Source organism: Panthera onca, chromosome B1 (assembly GCF_046562875.1).
Source record: "Panthera onca isolate mPanOnc1 chromosome B1, mPanOnc1 haplotype 2, whole genome shotgun sequence".
Taxonomy (NCBI): Eukaryota; Metazoa; Chordata; class Mammalia; order Carnivora; family Felidae; genus Panthera; species Panthera onca.
Window position 1 is genome coordinate 79,328,543 of NC_138342.1, and position 27,615 is coordinate 79,356,157.

At 37.5% G+C, this 27,615-nt stretch overlaps 1 protein-coding gene across 3 annotated transcripts in view; it reads right to left on the reverse strand.

The window, feature by feature from the left end:
* Positions 1-27,615, reverse strand: part of UNC5C (unc-5 netrin receptor C) — a 364,440-nt gene that overhangs the window by 105,403 nt on the left and 231,422 nt on the right. For all 3 annotated transcript variants that reach the window (XM_060654604.3, XM_060654602.3, XM_060654601.3), the window contains exons 3-4: positions 24,779-24,922; positions 1,798-1,901 (exon numbers count right to left, since the gene is read on the reverse strand). In XM_060654604.3, coding sequence (XP_060510587.1) covers positions 1,798-1,901; positions 24,779-24,922 — 248 coding nt within the window. The remainder of the gene's footprint in view (positions 1-1,797; positions 1,902-24,778; positions 24,923-27,615) is intronic.

Genomic DNA, 27,615 nt, shown 5'->3' on the forward strand with positions numbered 1-27,615 from the left:
TACTAGGACCTCCTCACTGAAAGTCTTTGCAGGGATCAGCAATCTGTAGGAAATGCTGGGTAAAAATGAGGCTGTGGACACGCATGTTACTCAGGACATGTTTTGGTCTTTAAGGTAGTTTGGTGGAGGCCTGCATTTAGAATTTTAAAAATACAATTAAGGAGACAGATGAACGATTGTAATAAGTGAAATAAAATACTGAATAGAGAAGAGTTGCCTCCTTTCATCACACTAAATCATATTATATATCAGTGTTGGAAGATAAGGTTTTGATGAGCTCAGATAAAACAGATATAATCATGTAAAGTCTCTGACGCAGTGTTAGAAAGTACCACGGAATGCGAGTAACAGGGCAAAAAATCGTTCCCTTCTTGCAAAATAAAACAAAAAGTTTCCTTAAGAACACTACTTTGAGTCTTTGCATTGACACATGGAGAGATATAAATGGCTGTGAGAGAAAAAATGGAGCTGTTTTCTAAGAGCTTTGCCTAAATTTCTTAATTTACTACTTATAATAATTTGCCAAGAGCAATCAGATGTTTAATCTTGTGGTGGTGAGATCAGCTAACTGAGCTGGCTCCCACCTTTTCTTCAACCTTCACAAGACTGAAAAACTAAGAGAAAGCTAATAGTAAGTACACTATTAACTATGAAACGTTTTTTGAACTATATTGTGTCAATATATTATTTTGCAATTTCATACATAAAGGAGAATTCAAGACTTATTTTTACAAAAAAACTAAAAACAAAAAACAAATCAGCTGGCTCATATTCGGGCCCCAATTGCAACAACTAAAAAATGCCTCTTTCCACACATGCAATAAAACAGTGAGAATTCCAAAGGACTCAAAGTAGTTTGGAGGTTAACAAGGACCAACAGGTTAGCACCTATGTATGTCACCTGTCAAACTGAATGTGTTTCTGGGCCCACAGAATACCCAATTAGCTAGGGCAATAGTGTTTGATGCCCATTAGGATGTCTCCTAATAATCATAAAAGGTAACATTTTTGAGAGCTTAGAGTTATTCGTTAACAAATGAAAATACAGTATTAGACAATTTTCCTCAACAAGTATACTCTATGATGGTGAGTGTCTCAAGGAGGGCATGGCACTCCCTTGGGGACATGTAGGCCTATCCCCCGTAGACAGGCATTTTCAAAGGACACCATATGATTTGGTGCTAATGAAAAACATGGTATATATCTGATTTGTAATACTTTATTAATAGTCAATAGGCTTTGTTTTAGCCAAAAAAAAAAAAAAAAAAAAAGAAGAAGAGCTTGATGGAAGAAAGCTCATGGTGGGAAACTAATTGACACTTGTTATTTCTCAGACATGTTTTTATTCATGGTACGTAGATATGGCCTTTGGATTACATCACAGAACAGGAAATATATATGTGGGGTGCACAGGCTCACAGACACACACACACTCTTCTTACACTTTTTGCATATTATCAAGAACAATAATAAAACCGATGGTACTTTATTAAGTTTTATCACCTCTCCATATGATAAGTGCCAGATAAAATAAAGCAATGTTTCTGGTTTCTTGAAAGAGAATGACAAAATTAAACCGAGCTGCCTGTGGCTTTGTCCAGTGGGGCATTCTAATTGACTCCCGAGTCATTAATCAGTTCCCAATCAATCTATTTTGCCAGCAGCAGGCAGTTAGGACTCCATTACCAGACATTCATCATGCCATACCCTAATTCACTGCACCATTAGCCATGGATTAGGCCTCTGTTAGAATAACTAAATGCCACTTGCTAAATGCAAAGAATTTTTGTTACTCACCTCAGCCACTGGGATCCCTTCAGGTGGTCGACACTGGAGCAAGACTTCCTGTTCCAGGGATACCTCCTTTCCCAGGGGTTCCTGCTCAAATGTCTTCCGTAGATCTGGAAAGCACAGGTAGTAAAATACATGACAAAACTAATAATAATTAACATTTATCCATTTATGGAAAATGCTATAAAAATGTTCCAGTTTAGCATTTTATGTGTCTTTGTATTTTTTTAACCACACCACATGTTGTTAGTACTATACCATAGTTGGGGTTATTATATTCTGTGTGGTGGAAAACATGAAATTCAGAGGCTATTAACTGCTTCTACTTTAATCTTTAATGGAATGCTTTGGAGAACCTAATTTTCAAAATAAGTGAAACTGATTAATTGAATTTCCCTAGTATTGCTTGGTAACCAAATATGGTGATCACATTTTTTATCAAAAGAATCCCATTGTCATGATTCTCACACACACGCAGTCTGTTATGTACATACATATTTTTCTCTTCATAATAGATACTATTAAAGTTGTAATAACTCTGAGATCTTTTCATCAATAACTCAAAAGGAAGTTTTTTGTTTCAGAGGGGAAAACAGAATGCTGGAATCCTGAAAGAATGAACATAGCTTCTTGACATGTCTCAAACACAAGGCAAAGAAAAGAGTAACTATGGGGATGAGTCTACAATATGTAATTATGTAGCCATATGTAATTGTACATATGTAATATGTAATTATGTAGCCATCCTTCAATTAGAAGATTAAATAGTCATTTCTCCCCAAATACACCAACTGTCTAATTACACATTTATATAGTTATAGTTGCTAAAATATGCATTAGACTTTTAAAAATTGTTATAGGTGGAATAAACATGTTAGAAATCAGTTTATCATTTTAGAGCGCCTGGGTACCTCAGTCGGTTAAACATCTGACTCTGGATTTTGGCTTAGGTCATGATCTCACAGTTTGTGAGATCACTGAGCCCCACATCGGGCTCTGTGCTGACAGCGTGGAGCCCACTTGGGATTCTCCCTCACCCTCTCTCTCTCTCTCTCTCTCTCTCTCTCTCTCTGCCCCTCCCCCAGATGCACATATGTGCATGCTCTCTCAAAATAAATAAACATTAAAAAAAACAAACTATTGATTAAAAAAATCAGTTTATTATTTTAAATGCCAAAGTTAAAAAATAAATGATTCCGCCACAGAGCTTTGAAGCAACATTTATATAAACAAAAAATATATTAAACATTTTATTTCATACACATACAGTTTCATCTCCTTCCAATGAAAAGTTATTGGAATTTTGTCCAGTTGATTTTGATTATAAATTAATGCTTCTATCCTTCCATGTCACATCTTTGATAAAGACTTAAGAATCTAAAAGTACCATTTAAGCCTATTGAACTGTGGTTTGTGAAAACCCAAAGACTCTGGAGGTATATTCCTAATGTCTTTCAAGGAGCTATCAGAAAGCACGATCTGGAAGGAAGCACGGACAGAAAAAAAAAATCCATTGTTACAAACTTGCCATTTGTTGAATTTCTCAGCATAAGAAAACCTTCAAAAGCTTAGGGGTTGTGAGAAAATTATGGATATATGTGATCTGAGGTAAGACAAGAGACTTGCCAAACGGTGACAAAATTTCTGTCAGAAGGCCACTTCTGATTTGATTATCAAGAAATTGAGTATATTGCAAAAATAAACACTTAAAATCCACAGTTATTAGAACTTATAAGTTATCGAAATCATGTCTTTATTTTACATATAAGAAACATATCTTTCAAATTACTGAAAGCCTTACAGCAAAATAACCAATGCTACATTAGAACCTTCTGAGACTTGATTTGTACATATTTTGCTATTACAGACATCCCTTTCATCAGACATCTTTTGGTTAATCTGTGTCCTTCCAACACAAACATTAAAAACTTGTTACTCTCTTCTTCTTTTATTCTCTTTTTTAACTCTTTCTTTTCTTACGTAGTTTCTCTTTGTTTTGGATCTGCATCAAGATAAAAATTTTGGCAAAATGCCAAGTACTAATAAGAATAATAGAAGCGGTGGACAATTTTTATGGGACAAAATGTTCTTGACCAGATATATCTTGTTTATAAAAAAAATCATTCTGAAAAACTTCCATCTGATGTGGGGTAGGGTGAAAAAATAATGACTGGAATTAGTTCTCAAATTTAAGAACCTATTGACTCTCTTGGTTAAATTAATAAGCATATCACAAAATGAGGGCTTAGAATAAGAATGAGGTACGTATGCATCCAAATAGCTAAAACAAATTATTTTAATATTTAGTATTATATTCTTTGGTACACACTTGCTTAAGTGCTTAAGATGATGATGTGTAAGATAAAAAGACTCAAGACTAAAAAGGTAAGCTGACATCTACTTGTGAGAGCCTTTCTGCCATGTTAAGCAATGGCAAGCCCTCAAAAGCTTTTAAGCAAAGGAAGGGGATCAGATATCATACTCCCCTCATTGTGACAGACGTGACAGAGGTGGTGGTAAAGAGACAGAAGGTAGTTAGGAACCCATCTGAGTAGAGTAGGAGGAATGACGGGGTCTTGAACTCGGCTAGTGATAGTGCGGAGGAGGAAGCAGGAGGAGGAAGAGGAGAAGAAAGAAGCAGATTCTGGAAATAAAAAGATCATACATTTCAGAAGACCCAAGTATTTGGAGAGTGCCAGGAGGCAAGAATAATAGTATATTCTTAGCTATTGCAATTGTTAAGATGGTACCATCACTAGATGATATAGTACAGAATTAGAAAGGAAAGTGAAGAGAAAGATAGCAATGTACTTGGTACAGGTTCAGTTTGGTGTGTACAGGATATTCAAATGGAAAGTGCAATAAATCCAGATCATGTGTTCTCAGGCTCAGTACTACTGACATTTGGGACTGGATAATTCTCTGTTGTCAGGTTGTCCTGTGCATAGCAAGATACTTAGCAGCATCCTTGGACGTCACCTACTAAAAGCAAGGAGCACCTCTTCCAGCTGTGGTAAAATAAATGCCCACAGACAGATGCCTAATGTCCCCAGTAGGCAAAATCCATCCCAAGTTGAGAAACACTAGAACTTATAAAAAACCTCCTTGTAAGCGATTTGTGCTTTGTTGTCTAGGAGACGACCGAAGCATGGGAAACAGATTACATCACCAGGAGAAAGACTGAGTGCTCAACATACAGGACACCAACATTCAAAAGAAAAGGCTGCCAGCAAAATGACATGGCATGAACAAAGAGGCAAGAGAGAAACCAAACAGACATGTGTCAGAGGAGCCAAGAGGAGAATAACGTTTTAACAAGATGAGAGGCCAACAGGACAAATGCAGGGAAGGATTCAGAAGGGTGAAGAAGCCACTGGTTTGGGACATTTAGGTGAATGGCAAGTGAAAGCCAAGCTGGGTTGAGGGGTGCACGGGAACTGGCAATATGACCATCATGAGAACCTACTGCTCTTTTGCAAAAATTTTATGATGACAGAAGTCAGCAGCACCATTAAGAGGCAATGGGTTTGAATGCAGCATGCTGTAATTCTTAGGATATGGTGTAGTTTTTGGCATGGTTTTCAAATTCCTGCCATATGAAGGCACTTCTTAGGAGGATCCCTGTTTCCTAACTGAGAATGGTGACCACACATCAGAGGCACATCCTTTGAGAGACAGGTTTAACTGAGCCATCGTTGAATACCTTGTAATTATTTCATTTTAATGGTTTGGCTTTAAACTCCATATAAATTTTATGTAATTTCTAAAATGATCTCGCATTTAACCCCCCACGAGGCAATACTTCTTCCTGCAAAATCCTTTTAATTTCTGCCATAAACCCTCTTTTCTAGCTCTCAGGTTGTGTAATGAGCATAGAATATATTGTGGTTGTCCAGGAATGCAGCTGCTCACTTCTGGATGCCTCTGCAAGGGGAGGGTGGGTAACGTTTTAAGCATATCCTTTATCATTTGCAAAGATGTGATAGAAGGCAGGCTGGATGCCTTGCAGGCAGAGAGAACACAAGGATGACGAATGAATAAGCATGAAAAACGGACATTTGTCAGCCAGGAATTAGATGTAAAACAGAACGGTTCAGAATAATGTGGGTATTCCTGTCAGGAAAAGAGATGAATTTCTGCCCTTGGAAGACCTTTAGGATTCTACATTTCTGTTTTCTTTCCATTAGTTCTGCTGATAGTAAAATAAGTATAAAGTCCTTTCATTATAACCTAGATTACTTTTGCAAAGTCAACTTGGCCTACCTCCGATTTAGTCGTTGATTCCAGCGATTAAAAGAAAAACCAGCTTTGTCATATGCATGCATTCTGAGAGATGTTTACTTAAGAGCATGAATATTGGCTTACTAAATCCATACAGCAAAATCCAATTAGCAGATGTAGAATCAGACTTGAAACTATATGGATTTCTATTTACCATTTACACAGTAATCAAAGAAAGCCTTTCAGAACCCCTACATGCATGGGCACATACGACGTCTCATTTTCTATTGTAGAATCTTGACGCTTTCAATGATTTTTTTTCTTTTGCAATATAATACTACTGTGGTTACGAATTATTTATGAAGTGGAATACACTAATTAATGGCATTCTACAAACATGAACTCTGCTTTTTGGCAATGTGGTGAACAGAAATGAAGACTAACTGGGAGTTCGAAGACCGGGCCTTTCCCTTTCCTAATTTCTAAAATAAAAATAAATGTCTGGATGCTTCTGAAGGTCTCTTTTGCTATATAAAAGGGCCAATGACTGACTAGATTAACATTTTAAATATGTGTTTGAGGGGAAAAAGGTTTTCCTGTGTTGAATAAAATACTTCTTGGTTGTGATGGATCTTTAAGGAGCTATACCAATGACTAGTATCTAAAAGAAACAATAGGAGAAATCATTTTTAAATAATAAAGGAGTTGGCGAATCTTTGAAGACAACAGCTTATAATTTTCCCCCAGAACAATTTTCATGGAATTTTTGGATACTTGGATCTATAGGTATAGCTAAGAGAAAACAGGGAAAATGATAGGTTCCAGATGATTCAGTATTAAAAATACCAGAAAGTTCTTTATACAAATCCAAGGAAGCAATCATAAAAGCCAACTAAAATTAAAACTTGGATGATTGTAAATGCATTGAGAATAACTTTGACAAAAGTAATTTTCTGTCTCCATGGAGAGATGGGGAGGGGAACGCCTACCCAAAATAGCATGTAAGAAAGCCCCATCATGTCAATGTGCATATTTATGGAAGGGGCAGAAAATCACATCTCCATCCCTTGAGCATCTCTGCCTGACACTCCAAAAAGGGTGAGTAACGCCTACGACTGAAAAGTCAAGGCTGCACAGGCCATTTTTGAGTATAATGCATCACACTACCATCTAAACACCTGTGAGCCCCACTGATTTTGAAAGGAAACCTAAAGAAAATATCAGCAAGAAATGTCCCTATAGTGTCTGAGTAGGCAGGTTGCTGATACTGGTTTTTTTTTTTTTTTAAAGATAATGACTATGTCCTTACTCTAAGTTTTTTTTTAATTGTTTATATTTATTAAAAAATATTTATTTCCTCAGCAATATTACTTTGTTGTACAGAAAGATTCATTACAATAAAATATTTTTTATTTATTTATTTATTTATTTATTTTTGAATAAAATATTTTTTAAAAGGCAAATCTTGGCAATGTGGTAGACTGACACTATGAAGTCAAGAGTTCTCCATAATTTGGCTATTGTGGATAGCACAGGGTACATGTGCCCCTATGAATCAGCACTCCTGTATCCTTTGGATAAATTTTTAGTACTACTAAGTCGTAGGGTAATTCTATTTTTAATTTTCTGAGGAACCTCTATACTGTTTTCCAGAGTGGCTGCACCAGTTTGCATTCCCACCAACAGTGCAAGAGGGTTGTCCTTTCTCTACATCCTCGCCAACACCTGTTGCTTCCTGAATTGTTAATTTTAGTCACTCTGACTGGTGTAAGGTGGTATCTCAATGTGGTTTTGATTTGTATTTCCCTGATGATGAGTGATGTTGAGTATCTTTTCATGTGTCTCTTAGCCATCTGGATGTCTTCTTTGGAAAAGTGTCTATTCGTATTTTCTTCCCGTATCTTCACTGGACTATTTGTTTTTCGGGTGTTGAGTTAGGTAAGTTCTTTATAGATTTTTGATACTAACCCTTTATCTGATATGTCATTTGCAAATATCTTCTTCCATTCCATTGGTTGCCTTTTAGTTTTGTTGATTGTTTCCTTTGCTGTACAGAAGCTTTTTATATTGATGAGGTCCCAATAGTTCATTTTTGCTTTTATTTTCCTTGCCTTCAGAGACATGTCAAGTAAGAAGTTGCTGCGGCTGAGGTCAAAGAGGTTGTTGCCTGTCTTCTCCTGTAGGATTTTGATGATTTCCTGTCTCACATTTAGCTCTTTCATTCATTTTGAATTTATTTTTGTATAAGGTGTGGTGTAAGAAAGTGGTCCAGGTTCATTCTTCTGTATGTTGCTGTCCAGTTCTCTCAACACCATTTGATAAAGAGACTGTCTTTTTTCCATTGGATATTCTTTCCTGCTTTGTCAAAGATTAGTTGGCCATACATTTGAGGGTCCATTTCTGGGCTCTCCATTCTATTCCATTGGTCTATGTGTCTGTTTTTGTGCCAATATCATACTGTGTTGATGATTACAACTTTATAGTACAAGCTTTGTAGTCTGGCATTGTGATGCCTCCAGCTTTGGCTTTCGTTTTCAATATTACTTTGGCTATTGGGGGTCTTTTGTGGTTCCATGAAAATTTTAGGGTTGTTTGTTCTATCTCTGTGAAAAATGCTGGTGCTATTTTTATTGGGATAGCATTGAATGTATAGATTGCTCTGGGCGGCACTGACATTTCAACAATATTTGTTCTTCCAATCCATGAGCATGGAATGACTTTCCATTTCTTTGTGTCTTCAATTTCTTTCATAAGCTTTCTACAGTTTTCAGCATACAGATCTTTTCCCTCTTTGGTTAGATTTATTCCTAGGTATTTTATGGTTCTTGGTGCAAGTGTAAATGGGATTGATTCCTTGATATTTCTTTCCGTTGCTTCATTATTGGTGTATAAAATGCAACTGATTGCTGTACATTGATTTTACATCCTGTGACTTGGCTGACTTCACGCATCAAGTTCTAGTGTTTTTTTGGTGGAGTCTTTCAGATTTTCCATGTAGAGTATCATGTCATCTGCAAAAAGTGCAAGTTTGACTTCTTTACCAATTTGGATACATTTTATTTCACTTTGTTTTCTGATTGCTGAGGCTAGGACTTCAAACACTATGTTAAACTATATTGGTGAGGGTGGACATCCCTGTCATATTCCTAATCTCAGGGAGAAAGGTCTCAGTTTTTCCCCATTGAGGATGATATTAGCTGTGGACCTTCCATATATGGCTTTATGATGTTAAGGTATGTTCCTTCTATCCCGACTTTCTTGAGGATTTTTATTAAGAAAGGATGCTATATTTTGTCAAGTTCTTTTTCTGTATCTATTTACAGGATCATCTGGTTCTTACCCTTTCTTCCATTAATGTGATGAAACGTCCATCAACTGATGAATGGATAAAGAAGATGTGGAAGATACATATCTACATCTATATCTGTATCTATAGCTATATCTTTCTATCCATATACATACAATAGAATACTACTTGGCAATGAAAAAGAATGAAATCTTGCCATTTTCAACAATGTGGATGAAACTGGAGGGTATTATGCTAAATGAAATAAGTCAGTCAGAAAAAGACAGATATCATATGTTTTCACTCACATGTGGAATTTGAGAAACTTAACAGAAGACCATAGGGGAAAGTAAGGAAAAATAAGTTACAAACAAAGGAGGCAAAACATAAGAGACTCTTAAATATAGAGAACTAAGGGTTGATGGAGGTGGGGGTTAGGGGAGGTGGGGGAAAATGGGAGATGGGCATTGAGGAGGACACTTGTTGGGATGAGCACTGGGTGTTGTGTTTAAATGATGAATTACGGGAATCTACTCCCGAAGCCAAGACTACACTGTATACACTCTATGTTAGCTAACTTGACAATAAGTTGTTTAAAAAAGAAATATATATCTCCTGCTTTTTTAAAACACCAGGAATTCCTAATTTATATTAGGAAAACTAATGACTGATTTTCCAATAACAAAGCATCCATTACCTAAAAAAAAAAAAAAAAAAAAAAAAAAAAGAATTCTCCAATGGGTAAAACTTCAATAGACTATTCTTAAATTCCACAGAATAATAATAAGATAAATGAAATATTGCATTATTACTGTTGGTTGTTTCATTTCTTTTATACCTCATAGAGTTTTATACGTCATAGAGTTTTGTGAATATTAAAAGACATATTGAATGTGAGAAGTTTTCTAAAGATTATAAAGCACAGAACATGTAATAAATGATAACAATTTCTATTATTAATACTCAGAGAGGTCTGGAATGAAAGATTATTACTCATACGAGTAAATTTTCAGCATGTCGTTTTCTTGCATACTTTAGCCATATTGTCTATAAACTATAGTATCTAATATTCCTTATTGTCTTTTGGAATTTAAGGTTTATTGCTATGTTTTTCAAACTTATGTGTCATTTCCCCTTAAAGAGTTATGAAATCAATTTAGGGGATTGAAAAACAACATTAAAGATATGAAACCAAATGAACAGAAAATGCCAAGATGTATCATACATAGCATTGTGTGTGTATATATGTATATACATATACATATACCCACACACAAACACACATATATATCTGTGTGTATTTCTATGTGTAAGAAGACCATGATATAAATATATTTTTTTATTGTAGGTCACTGTGAAAATCTGAAAGTTCTGGGAGGCAAGATAACATTGTAGCTAAGAGCAGAGTCTTTGCATAGAGAAAACTGGGTTCAGAGCCAGCTGTGTGACCTTGAGCACACTGTTTAACCTTTCCTTGCCTTAGTTTCTTTAGCTGAAAAATGGGCATAATAATTACTATATTATAGGTTATATAGGAAGACCTATAAAATCTTAACATTGTGTGTGCCTGGGATATATGTGCCCAAAAGATAATATTCCCCCACCCCACCTTTCCCCACTGTATTAGCAAATTTATTACACTACACAGGTATTAGGTATTATCATTACTAGTCAAAATAAATATAATCAAGTGAGACAAAAAAATTATGAGTGTGACGGACTAATTATTGAAGTGATATTTCACAAAGAGAAATCCAAGGACTGCCATTCTGTGCTTGATAACAATGCAGATTTCATCTCAGGTTGGGCCTTGGAAATCTACACTTTTAAATGGTCCCACAGGTGTGTTTTATACACAGCACTTAAATATGTGAACCACTTAAATATGTGAACCACTTAATGACTGACTGTTGATTATTTATGGAACACCCATGATACGTATGGTGCTGGGCTAGATCTTGTAGGCAGCAGGAGGGAGGCTTTGGGAGGTTGTGGAAACCAAGCAAACTTGCTTCTGCAGTGTGGTTCTTACCACCTGGTTCTTAATGGTCCCTCTACTGGTATTTCCAGAGTGTCAGCAGCAGAAAGCTTTTGTATAGGCTGACGGCAGACAGCGTCTAGCACAGCTTTTGAAATTTCACATGTATCTAGGGACCACGCAGGTGACAATAAATGATAGAAAGTTAGGCACAGAATTTTTTTTTTTTTTCTTGAAACATGATGCCTACCCGGGCTATCTTTCATTTCTAAATTTTAATAGTGACAAGAATACAAAACCAATCCACTTTACTTTTTGCTCTTGTTACTCAAGCAGTAAGTTGCATGTTGCCAATAAGGAATGCAGACTCGGGCCCACAGGCTCCATATTTCATTGGTAACAGAAGCTGGTAATGCCAGTCATTATGTGAGCTTTTTTTCTAATCCTATAGGTTGTTAACTACTTAAAATTTATCAAGAATTCTTTCGTGGGCCAGTATTTTGAGGGCCGAACCGAGAAGTTGGTAAGCTATATTGGGCCTATGAACTGCCACTTTGAGACGTTGGTCTAGCAAATTCAGTGGTGAGTGTGTCAAAGTTAACTTAATGTTTCTTGCGGCTTCTTTCTTACCTCAGAGACAATCCTCTGGATTTCTCCCCATAGCTCTTCTTCCTTCTGACTCTCAGACGCTTAACCAAGAAACAGACCTTGGTGGGCAGAGCTGTTTCTGCTAGTAGGATTCCATATATAACATTTTCCGAATTCACATTGTATAATTATTAATTTATGTTCCCTTGCATACTTTCAGAAATAATGTTAGGCAATAAATGTTAGGATTTCAGAATATTAAATAAATGAAAACGATTCCATTTTAAATAAATGGAAACTATTAGCACATGAGTCAGGAGAAACAAGAGGTTTCTTGATGGCTGGAAAGACACTTTGTAATTATTTCTGTAATTTTTGATGACTACATAGGATAAATATGTTCCCACATTCTTTTCTGAACCAGTGTCTTCATTGTTATGGTTGCTATGTAAACAAAACCCTGAATCTCTTTCAGGTAAGTAGGAACATGTCCAGAGTGGTTATGATTTCTTCTCAGCTCTTGTTCTTTGGAGTAGAAATAGCAAACGTTCAGCACCAGTGCCTTCCATGACAGTGTAAGTCATTATATTCTTTTCTCTGGAGTCTGGATTTAGCCTCACTTAGCTTCCCCAGCACAGAACCCTGGGAGGTTACAACTAAGCAGGAGTTACCATTCAAGATATGTTGCAATTTGCATTCCCAACTGAGAGTTCACTACACAAAACTTTCTGATATGGGGTGTGTCTGCATAGTTATAGCCATCTTTCTAGCAGATACTACATCACTGTTAAATTTCACTTTATTTTTTTATTTATTTAAAAAAAAGGTTTTTTTAATGTTTGCTTGTTTATTTATTCATTTATTTAGAGAGGGAGAGAGACAGAACTCGAGTGGGGGAGGGGCAGAGAGAGAAGGAGACACAGAATCTGAAGCAAGCTCCAGGCTCTGAGCTGTTAGCACAGAGCCTGACGCGGGACTTGAACTCATGAACCACGAGATCTGACCTGAGCCGATGTCAGTCGCTTAGCTAACTGAGCCACCCAGACCCCCTCACTTTATTTTTTTTAATATTTATTTATTGATTTTGAGAGAGGGAGAAAGAGAGAGCACATGAATGGGGGAGGAGCAGTGAGTTCAGAACCTGATCCGGGGCTCAATCTCACAAACCTTAAGATCATGACCTGAGCTGAAATCAAGAGCCAGAGGCCTAACCTACTGAGCCACCCAGGTGCCCCAAGTTTCACTTTAAGAAGATAAAGTAAATAATCCCAGCCAATTAAATGCTATTTTATTTTTTCATTTTAAAAATTCTTTAGGGTCAAATATATCTCGGTGCTTGGTGCTTAGTACATAGGAGATCCTTAAAAAATGTTGAATTAAAATCGATTTCCAAAATAATCTGGTAAACCCGTTTACTGAAGATCTGGAAACAATTTCTCTTATGGTAACTGTACAGACTCTTTGAAATTACACAGTTCAACCCCCTTGCTTTATAGATAATACATCTAAAACCCTCAGAGGTTAACTTCCTTGTTCAAGTTCAGCAGCTATTTATAAGCAGTCTACCCCATTATGTAGGTCTGTTGAAGGAGGAGTACTACATAATGCTTGCATTTATTTCTTATAGAAATGACCACAAATTTACTGGCTTAAAATACCCAAAATTTATTTTCCCATAGTCTGGAGGCCAGCAATGTGAAATCAGTTTCACTGGGCCACAATCAAGGAGACAGTAAAGCTGTACTTCCTCCAAAAGTTCTCTGGGAGACTCCAAAGCTTGTCTCTTCCAGATTCCGTGGCTGCCAGCATTCTTGGTTTGTAGCAGCATCGCTCCAGTCTCTGCTTCTGCAATCCCATGACCCCTCCTCTTCTATCTGTGTCAAATCTTTCTCTATCTTTCTCTTATAGGGACCTCTGTGATGGCAGTTAGGGCCCACCTGGATAATCCTGGATAACCTCTCCCTTTCAGGATGGTTAAGCACATCTGCAAAGAGTTCTTTTCCATGTAAGGTAAGGTTTACAGGTTCCAGGGACTAGGACCCTGATGCCTTTGGGACCATTATCCAGCCTACCACAGGGGTTATGAGTGTGCAGCTTGGATCCACCTGCCTGACTTTAATCCTGGTCCTGTGTGTTCAGAGATTTATGTGCTTTTGTTTATTCATCCCTAGAATGAGAATAACTACAGTACTTATCTCACAGGGTTATTGTGAAGATCGAATAAAGTAATACACATAAAAACCCTTAAGAGGACAATGCTATTACCTAAAAGCCCTCTACAAATGTACTCACTCAGATATCCATTCCATCCAGCCCCAGCTGTCAAACTTTGATAGAGTTCCTGCTTATACTGATATTTAATTAAATAATGATTTGTTTATTTACGTATTTATTTATTTCTACCAAGAAGCCATACTCCAAGTATCAGAATTAAGCTTCTTGCCTCCCAGACTGAGCAAGTCTTGACAAAGCAGCTCTCGATCTAGAGAAATTCTGTGCTTAGAAGAGGTCCATGTTGCAGTTACCTGTTATACTTTCTGACCATCTTTTGTACCTTCTGACACAGGTCTGTCTTCGCATCAAGCAAATATAGCTGATTTACTATGATTCACATTTTCATACAATTAATTCTTTTACATGCTGAAAGAACAGAGAGGTGCTGAACCTTTTTTTTTTTTTTTTTACTTTTGAAAAATTTGTTTTAATGTACTTTCAAAGTGCTCCTCTAGTGAATAAGATAATTCTGTGGTCACATATAGTCATAATACTTATGCTCTTAGAAGGAAAAGAAGTATCTTTCTTCCAATAATGATAAAAGGCACTAATTATGTTGTCATAGTAGAGTACCACTTATGCTTAAATCACCAACTCTGGCTGTTAATGGGAAGTAAGTGCTGTGAACTGACCAGTACAGCATATTTTGAGAGAACTAGATTAGTCTTCTGAGCTTTGGACACTTATTAAAAGTAACAAATGCCAACCTTAAGGCCATACAGCCCTAAAAAGTTTGCCATGGTTTTCTTTTTCAGGAATAGATTATCTTATCTTGGCTAGAATTTTTTAAAAAATCATGATTTTTTTTAATATATATATTTAGCAACTCTTACCATGATTTTTAAATGTAAGGGACACAATGTCTACAAAATATTAGATGAAGTTCTCTTTCCCACTTGCCTGTTCTTCTCAAATATTGTAAAAGATAAAACAAAACAAACAAAAACCAACAAACCAACATAAATAAACTATATGAAGTTTCATCTATAATTGGGTTGAAAAGTCAAGCATTGTCACAAGTGTGTTTAAAATTCAGATTCACCATTTCCTAAATAAGTGACTTGGTCAAGTGACCTAAGGCTTCCTACTCATAGGACTACTGGGGGCTTATATCAGAGTTTTATTTTGTAACCTATTTTTTAAAAAAGTGATGTTTTTGACAACCCTTAGGAATTTACCGCGAACACTTTCATAATACTTCAATCCAGGGACAGAGGTTGGAATGATCTTTAAGGAAATCAGCTGAAGGATTATCTTGGCAATGTCTTTAGTTTTACCCAGGGATGGCTATCCCTTACTGCACTGAGGTCATTTAAAGTCTTTAGTTTTACCCAGGGATGGCTATCCCTTACTGCACTGAGGTCATTTAAACAGAGAAATCCTAAGTGCACAAATTCCCTGCAGAAGGGAAACATAATTTCAGCCATTCTTCTTTATTTCTTGGCTTTGGGGCATTTATAGAATAAACATATTGGTATTCAGTTTTGCTAAAGGGTTTTTTAAAAAATAAATATTTTAGAGCTAGAGCTCCAAATGACATCCATTACAGAGAAGAGGAAGGGAAAAACCCATACAAGCCACTATTTTATATTCACACTGCATCTTTAGTTTTAGAAAAAAAATGATTATATGCCATCACAATATTTTTTAAGGTATGTCTTAGGGATAAATAATAAGAAACATGCCAACTTTATGGATGAGGAACCAGACATATCAAAAAGTTAAGGCTCTTTTCTCAGAGTACAAAGAAATGAATGCAATGATTGCAGACAAGCTTTTCTTGCAAATAAGCAGTTTAGCCGTAAACTTCCCTTTTCATACAGCATAAAACATTACTTTAATGGCACATTTTAGTCCAGTGGGTTGCCAGCCCTGCCTATAACACATAGATAGCTGATTTCTCCCAAAATGTAACTTATGAGACTGTTCTATCAACTGGTCGTCTACCTCTCAGAATAAACATGAGCCGTGAATGTCTATGGATTTGTGGGGCCTCTACGAATCTTGGGAATTTCTGTCCAAATACAATAGAAAGTATGTTTGGAAAAACATAGACTGATGAAATCAGGTATGTGTTATAGTTTTTAATCTTCACATGGGGACCACGTGATGAACTATTTAATAAAACAGTTGAGATTTATATGGAACAAGAAGAAATTTATTGTTAAAGATTTCCTTCTCACTATCTAAAAAAAATCTAAATTGTGCAGTTAATCTTCTCTAATTCAAAGTCTGGCCTCTGTGACTTATCATTGGCTCATTAGGGTGCTTAAATGATTGCACAATGGATCATATCAAACCACAGTTCAGAACTGAATGTTAGGAAACAAGCTATTTATTTTGGTGTGCAGGCAAGCCTGCTGGGCTCTATTAAGATACTTGGTTTTAGGCTACCAGATTCTGTCATGGTATAACCTAAGTCTTTCAGAACACCTGGTTCAAGACATGTGTTATTTGGCTAAATAACTATAATTTAGTATAATTTAGTTTTGTTTTCTGCCGAGGAGACAGGTTGGAAATGGAAAAGTAACATATAAGGACACAAGCAATGGCTTCTGTGTATATAAACCAACGCAATAATTCACAAGAGTACATATATTTAATTAAAGATACTGCTCCCCCACACCATAGAAATTTTAATTAATGAATTCCCTTAAGAGACATATTGAGTTCCTCCACTGTGCCAAGCATCACTGTAGGCACTTTGAATTCCTCAGTGAATAAACCCAACAAAAATCTTCGCCCGTGTGGATCTCACTTCCTAAGGGGGTGAGGGAGACAGACCACAACCCACTAACATAATAAATAAGCAAGTATATAGTAGATGAGAATTCAGTAAGTGCTATGAAGAAAATAAGTAAGTACAAAAATGTGATGGAGGCTTGCAGGGGGAGCACAGAGGCAATCACTTCAGTCTATCGGATGTCCTTGAATTACTTGGGTGAGAAAACATTTTTACTAAAAGAACATATCATTAGCATTGAATAACATCATCACTTTGTCGCATCTTACGCTTTCAGTGTAATTCAATTTCATTCCATTTATTTATGTCTTCAGTTACTTAGCACCAACCATTTGCAAAGCACTATTTTTAGGCATTGGGGCCACAGTGCTAAAGAAAATAAAGTGCCTGATATTGTGCAGCTTATATTCTGGTGGTGGAGACAGTCAACATCAAAGCAAACAAATAATGATGAAGAGAAACACCCTCAAGAAGAAGAAAGCAGGTTTGGGGTTCGAAGAGTGACAGAGTTGGAGTCCGTGGATTTTAGGCAAATTGGTCAGCGTTGACCCCAGTGAAGAGAAATCTGAATGAAAGAAGAAAGTGGGTCCCATTTAAGAGTTGAGGAAGACTCTTCCAGGTGGTAAGGAACAGATATTACAAATAGCTTGTATTTGAAATGAATGTATTGCACTCAGGAAACAAGGAGACTGGTGTGGTTGGAGTAGGCCAAGCAATGGAGAGAGAGAGGAACCCGAGGCCTTATTACACTTCTGCACTAAATAATAGTGAGCTTCTGACATTATGCCTATGGAAAAAAAGACAGTTTTGTGAACTACTACCTGACATAAACATTATTGTCCTCGCCTCTCCTATTTGTACCCAGAGTGTTCATTAAAGCCTGGACTCTGTCCAGCTGGTCAGACCAACTTCTTCATATACCAGCTGTGAACTCAGGCAGGATTTTTAAATCTCCCTTTGTTGTCGGTTTTCTCATCTGTAAAATAGTGATTAGTATACCTGTCACATAGGATTGTTCCAAGGACTGAATGAGCTAGTCCATGTGAGTGTTGGTCAAAAGGTATAGACTTTTGGTTACAAATGAATACGTTCTAGGGATATTTTTCTGCAGCATGGTGACTACAGTTAATCACATTGTATTATGCATTTGAAATTTGCTGAGAGAATCGACTTTAAGTACTTTCACCAAAAAAAAAAAAAGATAACCATGTAAGGAGAAAAATAAGGTGACTGAAACAGTGTCACCATTTTTATCGTTATTCTATAGTACTTATGTCCAGTACCAGTTGCATGGGGCTATCAAGCAATTGATGTGGGGCTAGTCTTAATGCAGAAGTTCTATAATTGTAAACACATCAGATCTCAAAGATCCTTGGACAATGCTGTTCTGGATAGCATGCTAGACACTACAGACTCATAAATATGAACAAGGCTTGGTCCAAACCCCACAGGTGGTCACAAGGTGGCTCTGATCTCAGGGAAAAGGACAAGGGAGCTATGAGAGACAGCAGAGAGGGCCAACCTAATCCTCCTTAATTCTTCCCAGGAACTATCAAATTCCAATCTGTAGCCAGTGGCCTTTGTGATTTATTGGTTTGCACACAGAATAAAGAAGACATTCTTAGGAACCATCCTGCCACTCCCAGGAAGACGGATTCTCTGTGCACATAAATCCACTGTAACTCCTGAACTGTAGGGGAGGGGTGACCATATGGAGTGTCCCTCCATCCTCAGGCAAGGGGGAAAATTACAATCTAATTGTATGTGAATTGGCAGGGAATTTCGTCCTCTAGGATTGAGAACCAAGGCCTGAGACATGAAGTTGTAAAACAAAAAGATACTGTTTAGTTTTTGATGTTAACTTAGTATTGGTAAGTTTCAAAATGCACAAATAAAGTTTAAATCATTATGTCTGTTGTTATGAACACCTATTATCATTCACTGAGCATTTGTTTTGTGTCTGGCACTATTCCAGATGCTTTACAAGTTTATCCAATTTAATCTTGAAATAACCCTATCATTTGCATTTCACGGTTGATGAAACTAAGGCTCAGAGAGGTTAAGTCATGTGACCAAGGTCATATTAGTAAGTGATGGAACTAGGATTTGAACGTAAGTCAGCCTGGGTCCAAAACTTGTGCTCTAACCAGTCCACTGTGCTACTGACACTATTATCCCTCCCCACTAACAACAACAACAACAAACACATCCCCAACAATCACCACAGCAAAACAGCAGCCTTAGTGAAATCAAGACATATCCCAAAGAATGACAGTGTTTGTTAACATTTTGCCTGAATTATGGTCCTACCTTAATACTAGGAATTTTCCCATTGGCTTTATAAAAAGAGAGGCTGGAAGAAACGACCTAATGAAACTGGTAGCTATCTTACCATAAAGGCTCCTTGGATAGTTACTACAGTGTCCGTTTGAGGTCTCTCAGAAGAAAGTCCTCTCTTTGCAATGGAAGCCACAGCTCCCACATAAGACCCCAGCCCTCCAGAAAATGTGCACGATTCTAGAGCAAGCATGTCATGTTCTCAGCTCATGCCTGGCTAAATTCTAACTCTTAGGTTTCCTTTTTTTGCCCCTCTGTCTTAATTGTGTCGCAAATTGGTTTTATATTTTATATAGTTTGAATAAATAAAATATTATAAGCAGATAAACAGAGCCAATATTCATTCCTGCTTTAGAAACTTCTGAAAATAGAGCTTTTTAATGAAAGAATGATGAGCCTCTCCATCGTATACGTGAGTATACATCTAATTAGGTGAGAGGTAATTGCATTTATTTAACCTTAGCATCACAGTTATCTCTGTCGGAGATAAATTTAAGCTTTAGTTGCAGTTTATGTGATGGCCATCTGTCAAATATTACTGGGCAAAGCCCCACAGCTCACTTGAAACAGGGCAAACTAGAAAATTTGCAACTTTGTGCAACATTAGCACAAACTCACATTGTAGGAATCAGCCCTGACAGAGATCACCGAAATTTAACCCCTCCTTTTTTAGCGTCATAAAAATCTACATGAATAAATCTTTACATGTTGGATGGTCATCCTCGGCCACACACATATGAAATCAGTAAAATATGGAAGTACAGGCAAACTGCTCTTCAGTCTTATTGCATGAAGATGAAAAGGTGTTATGGGCAAATTAATCTCTTACTTTGTTTGGTTATTATTTGAAAATGTCAAATTATATTTAGTGAAGTTTGTATAATATGTTGCAAAGAAAGATGGGGTTCTTACAGATATTTAATATTTATGTGGAGAATAGGGACATACATATAGATTGTGTGTGTGATATACATACGACATATACATATATCGTGTACTATGACATGACGTATATATATTTGTATATATATATGAAATTGGCACAAGATATTCATCATTTGGAACTATGCAGTCCTTAAACTTCAGCTTCTAGCCAAGCCAATTTAATATGGAATATAAATTGGCAATTTTAAATATTTATTGTAACTGGTATTAATGAACACATAGCAATGAAAGATAAAGATACAGTCATATCATTGTGTTGCTTTTGATTGTAATTAGAAGCTAACTTTGTTGGGTTTCTTTTATATATATTTATTTATTTTATGGAAAGTGCAAGCGGGGTTGGGCGGAGAGATGGGGATCTGAAGAGGGCTCTGTGCTGACAAGCGGACAGCAGTGAGCCTGATGTAGGGCTCGAACTCACGAACTACAAGATCAGGACCTGAGCCAAACTGGGACACTCAACCGACTGAGTCACCCAGCTGCCCCTAGAAGCTAATTTTGAATTCATTTAAATATTTGACCAAAACAATTAGTTTCTTATTTCCTTTAAAAATATTTGAAACTACCTTTTTTCTTCATGATTAATAAAGTATTCAAGATTTGTGGCAGATGATTGCAGTGGATATGGGGTATGCTACTGAGACCCCTTTTTAGGACTGATCCCACCCGTTGGGAGTGTTGCCCTCAGCTGCTGAAAGCTGACTTGACCCAGGACACACAATTGGGTAGGGGCCCACATCCATGGACTAGTCTATGTGGAGGAATAAAGCCTCATTGACCCCCTATATCTCACGGTGGGGCAACTCTAAAGGGCCATTTGAGCTCCAGAGCTCTCTATGGGGCCATCCTTTGTCCTGAAGCTCAAGTCCCCCTTCTGCTCAATCCTACTGCCCACATATCTCCACCAGTATTGTCCCAAAGAGTACTCTTTAACACCCTCTCTGTGTGCATGTCCCTATCCCAGAATCTACTTCACAGAGAATCCACAAAAGACAGAGGAAAATCTCCATAGATATGCTCAGAGAGGAAAGATTAATGTATAGCATTTTAATAAACTTCACCGGGAGATTTTTATTAACAGTTTTAATTCAACAAAATTTATTAAACATCTATGATGTTCTAGGCGTTAGGCTAAGCACAAAAGATATAAAGTTAAGCAAAACTGAATTAAGCAGGATTTATCTCAAAGAACTTGCTGGCATGAAACACAGACATTCCAACCAGTGAATATAATTTAATTGAGACAAGCCTTGTGTTAAGAGAATGGGCAAAGTGTTCTGAAGGTATAAGAGAAAGGGATGCCTGTCTCTCTGGAGACCCAGGAGACAGGAAAGAGTTCATGAGGACGTCTGAAACAAACTCTTCAAACATCTCTTGAATCATTCTTTCCTCTCTTTCTCTCACATCTCACATCCAATCTTTCAACAAAAGCTATTACCTCTGCCTTTAAATGTAAAATAGTCCTCCCTGTCCACCATTCTGCTTTCTGAGGTTTAAGTTACCCACTGTCAAATTCAGTCGAGGAGCGGTTGTTCCCTTTTCTGACTTATCATGAGAAGGCTGACAGTAGACTAATACCACATCACGACACCTGTGCTGTTCATCTCCTGACGCAGGCATTTTATCACCTCACATCATCACAAGAAGGAGAAGGACAGCACAATGAGATATTTTGAGACAGTGCATGCTCATAACTTTTATCATAGTATATTGTTATCATTTTTCTTTTTTAAAAAATGTTCATTTATTTTGAGAGAGACAGTGTGAGTGGAGGAGGGGCATAGAGAGAGGGAAAGAGAGTATCCCAAGCAGGTTCCATACTGTCAGTACAGAATCCAATGTGGGGCTTGAACTCAAGAACTGTGAGATAATGACGAGCCAAAATCAAGAGTTGGACGCTTAACCGACTGAGCCACCCAGGCACCCTTATAATTTTTCTCTTTTTTCTTTACTTATTGTTGTTAATCTCTTACTATGCCTAGTTTATAAATTAAACTTTCTCATAGGTATATGTAGAAAAAACATAACACATATAGGGTTTGGTACTATCTGCGGTTTCAGGTATGTACTGAGGTTCTTGGAACACATCTCTCCCCCTCCCCCTCCCCCCTCCCCCCACCCCGGGGGAAGGGAGACTATTGTATCTAGGATCCAGGTTATGCCACTTTCACTGCTGCTTGTCTATGCAAGCTTACCGTCCCTCATAGACACAGCCTCATAACTGGTCTTTGTGCTTCTACTCTTCATCTATTCTAAGCACAAGTCATGATTCTGCTGACATGGAAGTCACATCATGAATTCCTCTGCTGAAAACATTCTAAAGTTCTCTTCTCAAAATAAGAACCAAAGATGTTACACCTACAGTGTCCTGGGCCATCTGCCTAGGATAACCAGCACACTCCTGCCCCAGGGTATTTGTATTTGTGACACTTGCGGCTCCCTCTGCCTAACTCCCCTTCCCCTCCTCCTTCAGGTTTCTTCAACTGTCAGCTTCTTCCAGAGGAATTCCATGACTACCCTCCCTGAGCACAATATACCCCCCTTTCCTGCTTTACTATTTAAAACAATTTTTTTAATGTTTATTTATTTTTGTGATATAGAGCATATGGTGGGGGAGGAACAGAGTCAGGAAGACACAGAATCTGAAGCAGGCTCTAGACTCTGAGCTGTCAGCACAGAGCCTGACATGGGGCTCAAACCCACAAACTGCAAGATCATGACCTGAACTGAAGTCAGGTGCTTAACCCACCCAGGCGCCCCTACTTTTCTCTGTAGCACTTACCATTTGCTCTGTGCCTGATTAGTAGTTGCTTTATTTAGAGTTCGCCCTTGTTTACCTGAAAGTAAACCTCCATGAGGGCAGGGATCATTACATGTTTGCTTTTGGCTCCATACCCAATAGGTACAACTGTCCCAAGAACAGAGTAAAAGCTTACTAAATATTGTTAAATAAATGAATGCTTACAAAAATGAAGGGAAGTAAGAGAAGGATGAAACCCTTCACTGTGAACAGTAGCTGGAAAGCATGGAAATCAAAGTATTTCAAATGTACTGTGACTAAAATGGAAACATTCTTTGTGGTTGACACTGAAAATACAGGTTGCATATATAAACCATGAAATATAGTTGTCAGGGGCCGAACTGTTCACACGTTGACGTCCTAACCGTCAGGACTCCAGAATGTGACTTTATTTGGAGATAAGGCCTTTAAAGAGGTGATGAAGTTACAATGAGGCCTTTAGGGTAGCTTTAATCCAATAGGACTCCTGTCTTTATAGGAAGAGAGATGCGGGCCAGGATGGTTACAGAGGGAAGACAGTGCAAACATGTGGAGACAAGCATCCACGAGCCCAGGAGAGAAACTTTCAGAGGAGACAGCATTGCTGGCACCTTGATCTCAGACCTGTAGCTTCCAGAACTGTGAGAAGAAGATTTCGGCTGGTTAAGGCACCCAGGCTGTGGTACTCTGTATGCCAGCCCTAGCAGACTCGGACGACGGCATATGGCATTAATGGTAAGGAATTTTTCCTTTATCTCCAAGCTACTGTAACATTTTAGCAGGGAGGGAAGTGATCTGGGCAGAGACCTGAGTTTCAGGAAGATTGCACTGTGGTAATATGGAGGATGGTCTAGAAAAGGGAAATAAGTGGAGCCATTGAGACTAGCTGGGGCGTGTTTGCAATGGTTGGGATCTAGATCAGGTAGGAGGTAAGGGAAGAGGCAGGTACGGAACTGGGAGAACCCTCAGAGCCAAGACTATTGGGACTCAGTGACGTGTTGGGGGGTGATACTGATATCCACCACAAAACAGAATTTAGTCAAATGCAGACATTCAAAAGAGTTCAGATCATATAATTGACATGGATTTCAGTGGTCTCATACTTGAGAAAACTTCTCAGTATGGAACCTTAAGACAGATTAAAGCAGCATTCATTGCTGCTCAAGATGTGAATAGCACTCCTTCAGAAAAGGGGCCTGCAAAAAACAGCTGCAGGCTACATCTTTTTCTTAGGGATAATATGTATTAGCATATTTAAAAATCCAAGAATTTTGCAATGAATAAACCTATTTAACTTGGCCCCCAAAAAACTATTTTCCACATTTATTTGATTATGGAACGCTTTTTTGTGAGGCACTTCCTAACCTCTCCCTAAACATGAATACTCTAGAATTTAACACAGTTTGGAAAATAGTGCTGTGTTTTGATGCACTAGAATGGTTCCAAAAATGAATAGAGAAGCTTTGTATGGGTCATTTCTATTTCCAATAACAAAACTAATCAACATTGTCTTAACACACTGGCAGAATAAACTTATTAAAGGAATACAGTTTGGTTTTCCTGTAGCCTAATTATTACCAGATTCAAAAAGAAAATTCAGAATCTTTTGAAAGTACCACTAATTCTTTCACATCCCTAAAGACAAACTAAAAGCGTCTTGAAACAACAACAACCACAACAAAATGGTATCCTGGGGACTTAAGGGGAAAGTGTAGCTCAAATGCAGAAATCTGGGAGTTTTGACTACGGTTCTTTGAATTTAGAGCAGTTACGGTATACATTTTTCCACATTCCACTGGTTTCTGAAACCCATGTGGCCCGTGTGCCATGACTCACATGCGATGCGCACATAGGCCTTCCTGCTCTTTGTGGTGCCCGCCGAGCTCCAGGCCACACACTGGCACCAGTAATCTTCCGGCCCAAAGAGTTCTTCCACTTGCTGGCGTGAAATTTCAATGCTCACTTCCCGGACAATGAGACCTGCCAAGAGAAAGGAAGACTGAAGTCAGGAAAAGACTAGTACTAACAAAACTCAAACCATCATACCGTGTATTTCCCCCGAGTGATCTGTCTTGATGCCATAGATCAACACACCAGATACTGTCCCTGTCCACCTGTGATTTTTCCTCTGGCCCCAGTTATTGGACTCTCAACTTTTTCATTTTCTTATTTGCTATTTCAAATCTGCTTTCATCAGAAGATGAAAGTCGAATAGATCTATCACTCCACAAAATTACACCTTTTCTCAAATAGCCTGACAAACATTCACCCTCCACTGAGGTATCTTCCTTGGTTTATTCAAACATGAACTTGAATTTCACATCTCCTAAGGATGGTAACCAAATTATATAGGTTGTGGAAAGATAATCTGTGTGCTGTACATAACCTTACAATAACTAAATCTTCCTAACTCTTCACATGAAATGACAGAGAATAAGCCACAAATATATATAAACACATATCACATTTTTTTATAATATTGTCTGGTACCAAAAAGCTATATACATTTTATAACACCTTGTATAGTTTTACAGTAACTAAATCTTCCCCTAACTCTTCACATGACATGAGAATGACCTAAAACTATAATCATAAATGTATATATAAAAATATATATGCCAGGTTTTATTATAATATAAGCTAGTATTTATAAATATGTGGCAATTATTTAAAACTAAGTTATTTTAATAGTTGCATTTTAGCTATTAAGGCACACTGTTTTCTTTAAAAAATACCAGCCTTAAGTTAACAAATCCCTGCTATTTTATCCAAAGAATGTGTGACTTTAAAGTTTTCATGCACAGTATTTTGAAAGCCCAAATGTTTCTCTATAATTGTAATGTAACCAAAATCCTCTGAAAGTGGCTTCCAGCTAAAATGCTCAAATAATTGGATTTTATTTTACAGCATTACATCATCCTAAATAACAAAAAATGAACTAAGAATCTGAGATTATCATTTTAAGAGTATTTATCTTAATGTACCTAAGCCTATTTCTTAGAGTCATTCTGCAATGTGCTTCTTTGCACTGAGCAAGAAGGATCATCTGATCAATGCACGTGGACAATTGCCAGTTTGCCTGCACACACTTTCCGTATGAGGTACCTATGGAGAGTATTGGCAGGGGCATCCTGAGGGACTAGAAGAATTTGACTGGGTTAAGTATAAGCACAGTGAGAAAGATTAAATATATTTCTTTGTACTTTCTATTCATGCATGCATTCATTCATTCATTCATTGCACAAATATTTAATATCAATTATGGAAGAGGTATTGCCCTAGGCACTTGTGAATCTCTGATGAGTAAGATAGTCCTTACCCTCAATGAACCTATATTATTGTGCAGAGGGTACATATTAACTACAGATTATACAATTTATTATTTAATTACAACTGCGTTCAATGCTGCAAACAAGAAGTATAGTGAAAATGAGAGTGAATAACAAGTGAACTCAACTTAGTACGAAGGATCCAATGTGAGTTAACTTGGTTAAATTATCTAAGGAGAGGGTCGGAAGATATGGGAAGACGCAGGAAAGAGAATGAGGAGATTGAGAACCCAGGGGAAGACAACTGAGCACCAGACACAGAGATGGTGGCATGAGATGAAGCTAGGGAGAAGAAAAAGTTCAGTTAATATATATTCTTGTAGACCGGTGGTTCTCAAAGTGTAGCCCCGGAACAGTTTCATCAGCAGCACCTGGGAACTTGTTGGAAGTCAAATTCTTGGGTCCCACTCCAGACTCAAATTGAGAATGAAACTTTGAGAGTTGAGCCCAGCAATTTTGGTTTAACAAGCACTCCAAGAATTCTGATGCATGCTACAGTTTGAGAACCGCAGCTGCACTCCATGTTCAGAATTTGGGATTTCTTTCTGAAAGTCATGGACATCATCAAAGTGTGTTAAGCATGCAGATGATGTAATCAGATGAGAATGTAAATATAAATATATATGCACACATATATATGTGTATATTTGTGTATATATACACACATCCACATATATATGACTACGTTATGAATATGAAAAATATGAATATTAGGAATTTTTAGTTCCTAAAAGTTATGATTTATTAAACTATTTGCATGACTTCTTGGTATAGGTGACATGAAGAGTACAAGAGTATTCCAGAACTTGTCCTAAAACTGAGACCATGCTCAAATGGGTCAAAGCCCTCAGGAAAAATAAGGAACACTCAATATGAATGGATGCTGTTCCACTAGGGAAATAAGCAATATTTTCTATCAGGAACTGCAGGGACTTGAGTCATAGAAACAACTAAGTCCTTAGATCCACTCAAGAGCCCCTGAACTGAAATGAAGCCCAGGAAAGTGAATTTTATAAGCCAAGGCAGGGCAAGATCCTGAAGGGGCAACTCTGTGGCCAAAAATGTATTAAATATATTTAAAGTTATTGTTTAAAGTCTTGGAAATTAGTATCCTTTATGCTTATACAGTGATCAGTTTAAAAAATTTTTTAATGTTTATTCATTTTTTTGAGAGAGAGAGAGAGAGAGCATCAGTGGGTGAGAGGCAGAGAGAAGGAGACACAGGATCTGAAGCAGGCTCCAGGCTCTGAGCTGTCAGCACAGAGCCTGACATGGGGCTTGAATTCACAAATTGTGAGATCATGACCTGGCCGAAGTCGAACGCTTAATTGACTGAGCCACCTA